We start from the raw sequence: 14,497 nt of genomic DNA on the forward strand, positions 1-14,497 counted from the left end.
TTTGGACAATTAAGTGGGGGCAGGGGCCCTCAGTGTGGTGCAAATGAAAAATGCTAGATTTGGGTGTGTGGAAAAGTGCAGTTGGTGCAAAGATGTGTAACAGTCAACAAAATGAATAAAACTCCAACCACCACCAGAAAGGACAAAAGTTGGAGTACTAAATAAACTCAGATATATAGATATAGATATAGCTATATAGAGTGGCTGGGGCAACCAACCCAATCAGAAGGGAGACAGAAGAAGAAGAAGAAGAGGAAGAAGAGGAAGAAGAGGAAGAGGAAGAAGAAGAAGAAGAAGAAGAAGAAGAAGAAGAAGAAGTTGTTACAGGTCTACCTTGTGGCCCATCAGGATTGCCAAATTCTTCCCAATTCTTTCGAGATTCTTCATCAGTTAAACTAGCAAATGAAGGCAGAAAGCATGTTAGAAAACCCCTCAATACTTCCTTGACTGTTCCTTAAGGGAACAGTGACCTCTGCTGTTCAGTGACTACAACTTATCTGGCCACCCAGATGTTCATTCTAAACAAACAAAAGGGAAGTTTATCAGCAAAGGGCTACACAGAGTTCCAAATTCACCAACGTTATGGAAATCATGCAAATTTGCACCATGTCTCTGGAGTTTTACAAAGTATTTTAGCAGAGACTGCAGTGCTAGAGGGTAAAGGTGGGGCAAAATGAGCAAAGCATCAGTACAATTAAGGTATCAGATAAGATTTCATAAACCAATAGACCTGAGTGTTAGAAGATGATATTAATCTACTTTACAAGCTGGGTTTTTTGCAACTTCAACTTACTCATTTAGGAGGAGATATACCAATCAGCTAGGACAAGACAAGAATCAGTAGAAGTAACATTAGGCTGTTACTGCAGCAATTGCTGATGTCAACATGATGAAGTGAGTCAGATTTAGATCATGATGTTAAGCATCAACAAGTATTAGCCTGCATTATCAACCTCCCATCCTATACAGAGAACCTATTAAGAAACTTACGCTGCATAAGCCTTTGCAATTCTCATAAACATAACTTCATCGCCTCCTTTATCTGGATGGTATTTCAGTGACAGCAAACGGTACTGCTTTTTAATTTCTGACACAGTTGCTCCCTATTAAGGTAAAAGTTTCAAGTTAGTTATATCAAACCTATTAATGAGAACTTCTACTGCTTAAGACACCTGCTCTAATTTCTCAGCACCACTCAACAGACAATCAAAGTGAAGGCAAAGATGTATCACAAAGGGTTCATGTCCACAGCTATATGCTGAAAGAACCAAATTGACCACCCCAGATCAGTATACGGTGGGGGAGGAAAGGGGGATCCCCCAACCCAAATAATTGACCTGATGATATGATCACCTTAGTATCATGTTCCAATTCATCCCAATAGGTTCAGTGGAACCAAAGACTTCTGAGAAGCCTATAAGAATCAATGGGGATACAACCTCCCTGTCCAGGCCCAAGCACAGATTGCCCACCAAAGTTATATCAGTCCAAAACTGGCCAACCCAGACTGGAAAGGACTGAAGGATATTCCCCTATCAAATTTCTGCCATTGCTACCATTACCATCCTCATTTTATTGCTTATTGATAAATATAACTTACAGAGCATTTTGAATAGTGAATCTTGTTTGAAAGCATATATGCGTAATTACAGGGGGCTTTAAATGTGAAAGTTGTGCCCCATATGTTTTTATTTATAAAATTTTATAAACTGCTTAATCAGAAAAAATAACTAAGGTGTATATGGTATTATTACATTTAGGCAGTTGAGCATGTTCAGATCTACTTTAACCTTCCCATTATTCCATTCTGCACATGTACATTTATGTCAAACTGAATTAAAACTAAATTAAATAGTAAAGGATATTACTTACTGGGTCTAAATTTAATACTTCATATGGATTGTACTCTTGATATTCTCTGTCTGTTTTGGAAACTTTGTAAGCAAGAAACAAAAACAGTGCCCATCCAGCAAGCAGAACTATTTTCCTGTTGAATTTGAAAGATTAAAGTAAGAATTTCAGACATGTATGCAATCAATTTGTATGAATATGTTGGAAAAAGACAGTATCACAGACAAAAATCCCAATGGCCAAAAATCCAGAGCTATTCCCTCTCATAATTAATGGGAACAGAATAATATCACTAATGCAAACTGAATAAGCATTCCCCAGAATTTTATGCATCTCTCTTCAGTTCTAAGTTATTAATTCCTATTCCTTTCATTGTGGAGGAATGCTCATCATGGGGCATATGATTCCTCTCTGTAGCACTCTATAAAAAGGCAACACAAACATGGGTTTTGTGTGTGGTGCACTGAAGCAGATGACTAACTGGAAGCATCTATATAATCTGCCTTACCAAGAAGGCGAAACCAATATGGATTTCTCAATACATGCCTTCATATAGGTGTGGGGAACCTTTAGCACTCCAGATCTTGCTGAACTACAACTCCCACCATAGCCAATAGTCAAGGGTAAGAGTTGTAGTTCAGCAACATCTAGAGGTGAAAGGCTCCGCACACTTGCCTTAATAGAACAGTGAAGTAAATTCATTCAAACCAGTTAATTCATACTTCTTATCTTAAGGAAACCCTCTCCAGACAGACTCATCTGCCAAGAAATCTATGGTGTCCATGGAACCCCATGCATTGCAAACGACTGTAGGATTGTTCTGCATTACATTCCAAGTCCATGTAAACTATCAGGCCTACTGGGCCTCACCATAATTTCACATAATTAATTTCACCTAAAATACACCCAACATCTCCCTGTGTCTAGACTTCTAAAGATAAGATCAATAGTGATGGGTAACTCATCCTTCAGTGAAGTTTGTCTGCTACTTATGTTCACATGGAAGAACCCACAATAAATTTCTTAAGAACCCCAGAACACAGTTTAAAAACAGATCAGGAGCACAATTGCTTAGTAAAGTTGCAGATCCAAACCATTCATTTTGGATTCCCAGTGGAATCCTTCCATGATGTGTTGTTCAACCTCTGATCTTCTTTATAGTTATGATCCCCTCAGTCCACCCACAAGTCTATTAAGACCTACAGGTGTAATACAAATGATCGTCCGGCATCATACTACAGAAAGTCACATTATACTTTCAACTAAAAAGTAACATTGCATTAACTAAAATAACAGAACAGAAATTCTAGATAATAAATGATACTTACTTTATGGTGGGAATTATATTCTGCTGAGGTTTTAACAACCGTAATCGATACCACAGGCATCTTCCATACACTTTTCTTAAATTCTTTAAGCGAATTTGCTCTGTGAAGGAAAAGGGTCGTTTTAAATTTTGGTGGTAGCAAAACAAGTAGTGACTTGAATTTCTTGAATCTGCTCAAACCTTTTAAAAAAATTATTTATAATTTAACTATAAAGGCTAAGATTTCAACTCTTTCATAGGCACTTATTTGCACACCATATAAATATTAATTAACAGTTTACCATGAATGTGCAGATAGCTCCTGCTTCACCTTTCTTCTAGAATGAGTGGGGATTAGCAAACCAAGATCCTTGGTTTAGCATTACTTCCAGACTGGGGGTTGCGGTTTCCTCAAACAAGCCATTACATGAAGACAAGGGTTTGCTGTTGGGCAAAACAGACTGCAACTGCCCATTTGGACATAACACTAAGACAAACACCCATTTTTGCTGGTAAAGAAGTGAAGCAAGAGTGATCTCTACATTCACAGTAAAGCAATAGCGACTGTTTGCTGCGACATATAAACTGGGCCATAGTATCATCTTCAATTACAGGTTCACACAAAAGAAGATACAATTGACAACTACAATGTGTCAATATAGTTACATACTGCAACAGTCTAATTATCCATTTACTTATCAAAAGAAGAAGCACAGCCTAACGTCATCTCCTTGGGTGTTATTAAACATATAAATTAAAGCAAAATATGCAATTTGATATAATGAACCACATGCAGTATAGCCAGATATATAACCAGATATACAGTACGAACTTCAGAGGTGAAAAGGTTACTCATGCTTATATTTTATGCAAACCTACCAGTATGTCCTCCATTATGTAAATCAACTCAGTTGTCTTACAGTTATGTTTTAAAGAGGTTTTGCTTGGATATCACAATAGAAATACATGAACTAGCAAAATTTAAATTGGCTTTTAAACCTCAAACTAAATTAATTTACAGAAAGCATTGTAAAGTCAAGGTAACTTGTTTCTTATCTTAAAATGCAGAAATATTCATAAAATGCAGAATAATGCAAGATAAATACCCTTATTAACATGAAATTTTAACTATGCATGTTAAGGACTGTGCTTAAATACAGTGGGGGGGAAGAGTATTTGACCCCCCCTACTAAATTTGCCCATTTACCCTCTGACGAAGAAATGACCAGTCCATAATTTTAATGGTAGGTTTATTGTAGACATGAGAGACAGAATAACAACAGGAAAAACCACAGAAACCCAGAAGACAAAAGTCAGAGATTGATGTGCATTATAATGAGTGAAATAAGTATTTGATCCCCTATCAACCAGCCAGATGTCAGGCTACCTGGTATCTTCACTGTATGTAACGAGCTGAGATTAGAAGCACCTGCTGTAAGGGAGAGGTCTTACCTGTAATCCCAGCTCATTGCAGTACCTGTACAAAAGACACCCGTCGACAGAAGCAATCAATCCAGCAAATTCCAAAGTAGCCAGCATGACCAAGACCAAAGAGCTGTCCAAGGATGTCAGGGACAAGATTGTAGACCTGCACAAGGCTGGAATGGGCTACAAGACTATTGCCAAGCAGCTTGGTGAGAAGGTGACAACAGTTGGTGCAGTAATTTGCAAATGGAAGAAACACAAAATAACTGTCAACCTCCCTCGGTCTGGGGCTCCATGCAAGATCTCATCTCCTGGAGTTGCAATGATGAGAAGAATGGTGATGAAGCAGCCCAGAACTACAGAGGGGGGACTTGTCAATGATCTCAGGGCAGCTGGGACCATAGTCTCCATGAAAACAGTTGGTAACACACTATGCCGTGAAGGACTGAGATCTTGCAGAGCCCGCAAAGTCCCCTTGCTCAAGACAGTATATGTACAGGCCCTTCTGCAGTTTGCCAATGCACATCTGAATGACCCAGAGGAGAACTGGGTGAAAGTGTTGTGGTCAGATGAGACCAAAATCGAGCTCTTTGGCATCAATTCAACTCGCCGTGTTTGGAGGAGGAGGAATGCTGCCTACGACCCCAAGAACACCATCCCCACTGTCAAACATGGCGGGGGACATATTATGTTTCTTCCATTTGCGGATTATTGCACCAACTGTTGTCACCTTCTCACCAGGCAAATTTAGTAGGGGATCAAATACTTTTCCCCCTTACTGTATTTTCCAATCGTCTGCAATAGAAGTGTTGTAAATCCAATTTTCAACATTAATTCTGGCACTGCAATTCTACGTGTATGTGCAACATCCAAGCATTTAAATAGACTTATTTCAAAGAGCCTTAGAACCAAAGAACTCTACAGTTCTCTACAGAACTCTATGCCATCTTAATAATAAAGGTAAAAGAACTGAGCTAAGGAGTGTTTCTTTCCATCCTAAGTCGCCCCCTTTTATTCTGGTTTGGCGTTACATGTAAAGGGCAGTCTTCAAGTCTGGTCCCTTTTAACTCTAACTAATGGTGCTGCTATCATTATGTTGATAATTCCCACTATCTCTTTGATCCAGCAGGTTATAAATGGTACTTAGGTAAAGTTAAGTCTGCTTTAGTCTTGACTTTTATGCAGCCTGACATTTAACACATGTATTTGATAGACATTCCGCCTGCAGCCACACTGCTTTCCTTTAGGAGGAAGGGAGCAAGTTCTCTCTTTATCTAAGGTATCCCAGTTTCTACACTTCGCACACTCTCCTGGCCATGGAAATAGAATTAATGAAAATATTAGCTTTGCTTTTAAGGAAGGTTAAGAGGTACCATTCCCAATCATTTGGCCACAATCATACATGTGTGTTCTTGGTAACTCTTGGGAGTGGAACAAGTGCAGTCTCTCTACTTAAATTGCACATTCCTCTTTAATTATTTTGAAAGAGATAACATACTATTCTTTACCACTGTTTCAAGAGGCAAATTGGTTCTTGAAACTAAAAAAAAAAGTTTATCTTTCCAACTCATTTATTACTGTTGTGCGTCACTAGTTAAGAACATGATGGCTTGTTTTCGCTGTTCCATTACACAGTGGGCTAAATTGTAGTAAGTAATACAAACAAACCAAGAAGCATATGCACAGGTTTTTTTTAAAAGCACTTAATGATTCTTGACATTAGAACCTTGAATTTTAAGTCTATTTTCTGTAAGGAATGTGCTAAATAATTTATTCAATAATCTGCAAAGACATAAATGCCTTTATACAAGCATGGACCAAAGCTTTGGGAAACACTAGAATCCAACAAAAAGCTCTACATTTTTATGTTGCATGGGTTGAAATGTTAATTGAACAGTTGATGTTCTCTAAACACTGTAAGTAGCTTTCAGATTCGAGACAAAAAGTGGGATGTGATGTGCAACCGGGGATAGATGTAACTGTCGATTTTGGTTGCTCCCAGCTCGTCATTTTTCCAATCTCAAGTTCAGTTCTCCACAATAATAATAATAATAATAATAATAAGTCTTGTGGAAGTTCATCAGCATTTTTCGTGTGCACTTCTACTGATATATACATTTGTATTCAATTCTGCCCAATACAGACATTTTTGGAAAGCAATGCTCCCCAATATGATGAATTTATATATGTTATTTTCAGCAATAAGTGCAGTTTTATGCACACGTTACCTTGGCTGGAGAACAGCATTGCAAAATTCAAAGAAGTGCAAATTTCAAAGGATGGCTAGGTTATGGTTTGCGTCTTCTTTTGGAATGTATGGATTAGGTGGATTTAAATGCAAACTGAATGCTGTTTCTCCCCCATCCATCCATACAACTAGTAAAAAGGTAAAGGACCCCTGACAGTTAAGTCCATTCGTGAACGACACTGGGGTTGCGGTGCTCGACTCGCTTTACTGGCCAAGGGAGCCAACATTTGTCCGCAGACAGTTTTTCCGGGTCACGTGGCCAGCATGACTAAACCGCTTCTGGCAAACCAGAGCAGTGCACAGAAACACCATTTACTTCCCACCAGAGAGGTACCTATTTATCTACTTGCACTTTGACATGCTTTCGAACTGCTAGGTTGGCAGGAGCAGGGACCGAGCAACAGGAGCTCACCCCGTCGCAGGGATTCAAACAGCCAACCTTCCAATCGGCAAGCCCTAGGCTCAGTGGTTTAGACCACAGCGCCACCCGCGTCTGATTTACAACTAGTAAATCAGGCAAATTCATAGGAAGTATGTAAGCTTCCATGGAACACTCATCGAGCTGAACCAACATCGTAGCTTGAACCTATGATTTGGTTCAAGTATAGCAGATGCTACAGTTCAAAGAAACAGAAAGCAGATCCACTGAGATCATCCTAGATTTTTCACAAGTCAAATGTATACACTCTTAGAATTCGTCGCTAACTGTAGCAGCTGCTTCCTGCAATTATCAAGTACATGTTCTTGAAGAAAGTACCAAAATAATCACACCATACCAACCAAGAACAGATATTTTTGTGACATGCTCAGTAGATTTGTTCAAGTATGTTTAAGAGCTCTCTTAATTTAGTAAACACACACAAAAACTTGACACAATTTACACTTTTATTTCAAGGGCACAAGGCAGAAAGCTCAGGGCTTGTGATTTTCTCAAGAATGTGTAAAAATGAAGCTGCATGTTTACAGGACTTTTAAGGATGCAATTTTAAATATGCATACAGAGAAGCAAGTCCCATTGAAATTAGTTAAGAGTTACTTCCAAGTAAACAAATGCAGTATTGCCGTTAAAAAAAAGTAGCTCAGATCCATACTAAAGCCCCATTGTTTAAGACAGTGATGGCCAAACTTGGCCCTCCAGCTGCTTTGGGGCTACAACTCCCATCATCCCTAGCTAACAGGACTAGTGGTCAGGGATGATGGGAACTGTGGTCCCAAAACAGCTGGAGGACCAAGTTTGGCCATCACGGGTTTAAGAGTACTAAACTAATGTTCTGTCATACCACAAGCACCTACATACACCTAGCAAAAGCAGGAAGCAAACTAACCCATGGTAATTTACATAAATATTGTGGTGCAACTATTCAGTCTTGCTTCATAGAAAACGCAAAACCATATCAGCTAAATAACTGCTCATAAACCAACCAACCCTGTCTTACAACATAATCCTATGCATGCTTATGCAGAAATGAGACACACTATGTTCAATGGGTCTTAAGTAAGGTGACTGGCAGAGAGATAGGGCCTTGGATAAAACTTGAATGTGATAAGATTTTGCTTTGCATAATAATAATTTTTATGTATTTACCCAAAATTCCCCCTCACCACTAGTTCCTTGAAATATGTTTTGATGAGTTCCGCTATTCATTCATTCCACCAAACAGACAATACTGGATACCACCCAATATAAACACATAAAAAACATTAAGATTTATTGTCTGCAGCCATCCCCCACCAGCATGAATATAGATGTGCAAGTTTGCATTCTAAGGAGCAGCCAGAAGTAGAAGTCGGCTTGCTTGTACTTTTGTCATCTGAACACCTGCTTCTCAATACACCTCTTACTTACTTACACACACACAAGTTCATAATCACCTTAAGTCAAGGTTAATCAGAATTTACTATTTTTCATGATCAAATGGTTTCCCAGCAACTCTACACAGTAATGATTTTTACTGCAGTGGATGTAATGATTTATACTCAAATGATAACATGCATATTTTTAGAATAGTCCTACACAATATGTTAAAACTCTGGGATCTAAATAATCAGACAGGCACTGAGCTATCAAATGAACATTTACTGCTCAGTGCCAAGATAGCTCAGTTCTCTAGAAACACTGTAAACTCAACCCAACGAGGCCCCATTATCATTCCCTAAGCAGCGCAATATTCTATGGAACTTAAACCAAAACAGCAAAATAAGTAATTTTGCATTCTGCTCCTGATATAGATGGATGGCAAGTTGAACTGCATGTTAATTTTCCATCATTAGAAGCGATGTAAGAATTTGAAGTGAACCACCACCTAAAGGGTGCTGAATTCAACTGGCTTAACGCCACAGCCATTATGACAACACCTATTTAAAAAAAAAAGAAACAATGAGTACCATTTCACATTCTTCTGTATGCACATATCATCGTGCAAAAGTTAAAACATTTAAAGATTGTTAAAAATGCAGCACCTCATTTTTGGACACATACAACCTTAAGACATGGTTTCTTATTAAACTGAAACCCTATGATATGACTGGGTGTAATACACATTAGAAGAGTTAAAATAACTCTGCAAAATTGGATTGCAGTAAAGGTATACCAAAAGATATAACAATGTTTGCCTGCCTACCTACCAGCAATGTATCTGCCTTAATTTGTGTTGCTCTCCGTCCCCCAAAATTAAACTTTGATGTGTCATGGGGGTGGGGCAATTCACCCACCACAGGTGAGAAGCTATTTAGAAGCCGTCTGTAACCATAAATCAAATGCATCAACGTTGTGCATCTGCAACATTAGAAGCAGGAAGACTGTGATCCTAACCCCACCAACTGGGAGTAAGCTCCATTGAATTCAGTAGGACTTACTTCAGAGTAAAGACGGCTAAGACCGCACTGTAAAGCACCAACATAAATAACTTAAAGACAGTGGTGCACAATAAGATTTCCTCTCCTACAACTGGAACTTCTCATTCTTTCCTCCCTCCTGTAACTTGCACTCTCCAAGTCTGTTCAACCCTGCTGCTGCATGGGTGTGATACAGCCCAGTATTCTTGCTGTTCGTAGTCTTCCAAGGGCCAGCCATGCAATTCACACCACCAACCTATGTCACATTTCATCATTCTGAACTGCAAGCTAAGAAAAACTAAATGTTAACAGATCTATAGACACACATATATACAAAACAAGAATAAAGAGAGCATCAGCATCACTGCTCTTTATCTTTATTACATGATGGATAGAAGTGTATCCTCTGTGCAACGGCGAAAACAATCTAAAGGAAACATTTTAGATAGCAACATGATTGCACAGCTTGTGGCCAACGGCTGAAGCGCAAGGTACAGCACCTGCAAAGCAAGTTCCGGCAACGGCACAAATTGCAACATTTTCCTAAAACCAGAGGACACCAGGAAGTTTTACCCCATCGGTTGTATAACCTCTTTCCCCATCACATTTTGTCGCTGAAGCCAATTTGCATATACTATTTGAAATGGCATAAATTATACGTGTTGGCTTATTTAATTACCCTTTCAACCTCCAAATGTGCAGTGTAGTCTGTTCCTAATATTTGGAAAATTAGTCAGATGGCTGCAGCTATGCTAAACAGTATACACCACTGAGCAATGTGAAGTGCTTCCGCAACACACAAACACACACAGGCTTTACAAGCATTGTATGACAAAGCGAAGAAAACCCTGACACAATCATGGCATGGCAGAGGTGGAAACAAGCAGCAATACCAGGTGGCATGCCAAGTCCCCAGAAAGTGCCTAACTCTGGAACACCATGTTTGGCAGAACAAGGTGTATTTCTTCTTCCAATTGCCACTTTTAATTTACAAGCAGCAACATTGTTCAACAGCTGCTTCAACATACAGAATTTTAAGTAGCTAAAATAAGATTTAAGACAGAGGTCTGATTTAGATGCAACACTAGGCTGTGCCTATATGTCATGTGAAAAGCCCCTGGTTCATCCACTACTACCTGCATGTCCATGAGCTCGGCCCAAAGGAAAAGACTAAAATCGTTCACTTTACTTTTTAACCACAGTATAGTGCTACATCTGAACCAGACACATTGTAATTATTCTTAACCGTGGTTTACCAAAAATAAGTCAACTTCAAACCATGGTTTATGAAGCTGGCTTGTTTCAAATAAACTAACCTTAAGATAAGCCAAAGTTTAGGGTTCACACACAAAATTAAATGGTGGTTCATTGAAAGTGGAACCAAAAGCTTCCAATCTTCTTACAGATGTGCAAGAAAAGGAGAGAGTGAGAAACTCACAAGTCCAAGTAATGTAATTTGGTGTTATGTCTGACCAAGGCCCTAGACCATGCATAGGCAAACTCGGCCCTCCAGATGTTTTGGGACTACAACTCCCATCATCCCTAGCTAACAGGACCAGTGGTCAGGGATGATGGGAATTGCAGTCTCAAAACATCTGGAGGGCCAAGTTTGCCTATGCCTGCCATAGACTAAGTCCTATCTTATAAAGCAAACGTTTTATTGTGACATATGGGTGACCGAAGGCAGGCTTTTGGTTTAACTTACCTGTTTGCCAATGAGTTGAAAGTCTGTCAGTTTGTTTGTAACACAATAATTACTCCACTAGGAATTCAGAATAAAGTTCATGGAACAATCTGGAAGCTCAAACATCAACTCAAGCCCTGCACTAGTTTTCAAACATACCATTTACCTTGAAGACTCAGGTATCAGAATTAAAAAGTTGGTGTGAACACTCAGGGCAACATTCTGTTTTTCAAAAATGAACTCTGCCTCAACCCCCATACCTACTTTAAAAGAGAGAGAACTATTGCCCAGTACAGCCATAACAAAGCACAATTCACTGTTGCATGTGGGACAACAATGGTTACTTTTCTCCAGTAAAGGACTATGAAACTAAATGAAGAGAGGATGCTAAAGCAGGTTCTAATTCAGAGCCAGTCAAAAACAGAAAATTATTCAGAATTCCTTGGCAGTATCTCTTTCTTTTCAGGAAAAGGTTGGCTAGGAATCTGGCAAAGATACTTTAGATATATGCATCACCAGCCACATATCAGGAAACTAGACAGCTTCAATCAAGCTTCAGGATCCCATTAGACTAATGATTTCAGATGATGCTAATGGATGAAGAAAAAATAGCCATAAAATCCAGGAAGACAGATTCAAAACTTAGGAAGTATCTTTCTTAGAGTGTATTGTATTACTTAACATAGTACTGTACAATGGTTTATTGCATGGAAGAATGCCACATAAGACAGGGATGGTTGCTAATATGGTTTCCCTCATTTTGGGACTTTTGTAATAATGCATTGGGTCAAATGTAAACTGTCTGCCCAATTCTGCTATCACTTCTTTTATCAACCTGTATCCTGAAGAAAACACTTATTATTTTAGGTGTTCTGTGTCCTAACAGATATTCTATTAGAATATCAGGTTAATTAACTTTTAAAATGTGTGCACAAATGACATGATGATGAAAATGTGTGTTATTGGCTTTAAGATCTGCCATTGCTGACATCTGTAAACAGCTACTTTAGATACTGACATAAACTAATATTTGTTGCAGCACCTTAACAAAAAAATTCAGCTGAGCAAAGAGGCTTCTGAAGTGGAAGATGTTACAAAAAGATCCCCTACTTATTTCTGCCTATTTATTATTAGAACCAAGTAACAAAGCTGGGTTTTTTAGCTGGTTAGTCATTTAAACCTCCATAATAATAATATAAAAATAATAATTTATTATTTATACCCCGCCTATCTGGCTGGGTTTCCCCAGCCACTCTGGGCAGCTTCCAACAGAATGTTAAAATACAATAATCTATTAAACATTAAAAGCTTCCCTAAACAGGGCAGCTTTCAGATGTCTTCCATGACTTCACAACCTCTGTAACAAGGGGTGCAACTATCCAGATGCTCAGTATCTATGAGATACTATTATTTGCTGGCTAGTTTTCTGCAAAGGTCTGGAGCAGGTTTCTCCTTTCTAGCTTCAGAAAAACTCACAGCCTCTCGAACTTTCCAACAATGCTTGCATCCTTGTCCATAATGACATATGTTCTAAATACTGAGAAGCAGCAAACATTCCCCAATAGTCTTCCAGGAGCCTGGAAATTAAAACTGCAAAGTTGAATGGGGTGTGTATTACAGTGTACTAACTACCAAGTTCTCAAGTGAAGATTCATTTTAGGCTAAAAGCTACACCAAAGCAGAGCTTGATACAAACCTATTTATTCTGAAGCAGTCACTGAAATAATAAGGATCGTTACTTCACATTTCTATCATGCTACAAGCTACTACAACTTGCTCCCAAGGCAGCTTCACAGTGCACAGGCAAAGAAGCCATGTAATGAAGATTACTTGGCCCTTATCTCTCTCATGCTCACAATCAGGAAGAAAAAAAGTCTTCCCTTTCAACATGAAAGCTCCTAACCCACTTAAACAGATCAGCCCGTGATATGTTCCTCAGACAGATCAAGCACCGAATATATGACTCTGATCTGGAGTATATAGTCAGTGAGTGCATCCAGCGAAGTCAACCAGGGCTGGCTGCTCCACGTTTACGTAAGCCTTAGGCTTTCATTCCACGCGTTCATATTGGCTTCCTTTCACACGACACCGCAAATGCACCTTATGTGCATTTGCAGATCCTGCAAGATGAAAATCTGCAAGCCAAAAACACCTACACTGATATGTTCCTTTTTTAAAATAAATAAATAAAATCCCACTCCTCTTCTGGGATTCCTCTGCCCACTTCCAGAAGCTCGATACAAACAGCTGGAGGAAAAGGGAGCCTCGACTGGAAGCCCTTTTCCGGAGTGTGGCAGCGGCCCCTCGAGGGGAAGCTGCGGGGCGGGAGGTGGGCTTCCCGGGACCCGCCAGAGGAGAGGGACGGGGCTCCCCCACCCACACGCGGCGGCGCCAGGCCCACCGCGGCCGGAGTAGCTGGAGCGGCGGGCGGCGGCTTCGCCCTCGCCTACTCACCCGAGTGCTGGTCCCGCGGCCACAGGTAGTAGGTGGCGGGGATGACGATGAGGGCCACGAAGCTGGTGAGGAAGTAGAAGAAGGTGTTGCCGCTGTCATCGTACTGGAACTGCTGCCCCGCCATGGCCGCTCACACGCCCCGCCCCCCTCGGCTCTCCTCTCCCGGCGCTCGCCGCTCGCCTCCAAGCCAGAGCCAGGCGAAGCAGCGGCCGCTTTGAGGATCCCGCGAGAACAGGAGCAGCGCCTGCCTGCCTGCTTGCCTGCCCCACCCACTGGCCTCTGGAGCGCGTCTGCCCGCTTCGCCCCCCACCACCTCCTGCTGCTCTCGCTCTCCCTTTTCCACTTCGGCCCCCAGCAGCGCCAGCGTTAGCAGAGGAGGGAGACGTGTCACTGCGCAGGCGCCATCGCCACCGTTGTGACGTCGCGCGCGCGCTTCCGGTTCCTGGGCCCCGGTCGTCCCGGATTGGCTGAGCGGGGAGTCCTTTCCGTCCCAAGCGGGTTGCGGGGAGGAGGAGAGCGGAAGCCTGAACGACCAGAAGCGTTCTGTGTTTGAAATGCGGGTGGAGGGGGTAGCACTTGAAGGAGGGAGAGTCCTTTTTTTTCTCTTTGCTACGACTTATTTGCAACGGGTCCTTATAGGGTGTGTGAGCTTGGTTGTGTGTTTTGTTGTTCCTGCGGCTTGTAAACCGCCTTG

The 14,497-nt window shown here is 40.6% G+C and overlaps 1 protein-coding gene across 1 annotated transcript in view; it reads right to left on the bottom strand.

The window, feature by feature from the left end:
- SEC63 (SEC63 homolog, protein translocation regulator) overlaps positions 1–14,042 on the bottom strand; it is a 31,070-nt gene extending 17,028 nt beyond the window's left edge. The window contains exons 1-5 of the mRNA XM_033143546.1: positions 13,804–14,042; positions 3,180–3,279; positions 1,873–1,987; positions 991–1,103; positions 334–395 (exon numbers count right to left, since the gene is read on the bottom strand). Of these exons, the coding sequence (XP_032999437.1) occupies positions 334–395; positions 991–1,103; positions 1,873–1,987; positions 3,180–3,279; positions 13,804–13,927 (514 nt within the window). The 5' untranslated portion in view covers positions 13,928–14,042. The remainder of the gene's footprint in view (positions 1–333; positions 396–990; positions 1,104–1,872; positions 1,988–3,179; positions 3,280–13,803) is intronic.
- Between the last annotated feature and the right edge of the window lie 455 nt (positions 14,043–14,497).

The sequence above is a fragment of the Lacerta agilis genome, chromosome 3, assembly GCF_009819535.1.
Source record: "Lacerta agilis isolate rLacAgi1 chromosome 3, rLacAgi1.pri, whole genome shotgun sequence".
NCBI classification, from domain to species: Eukaryota; Metazoa; Chordata; class Lepidosauria; order Squamata; family Lacertidae; genus Lacerta; species Lacerta agilis.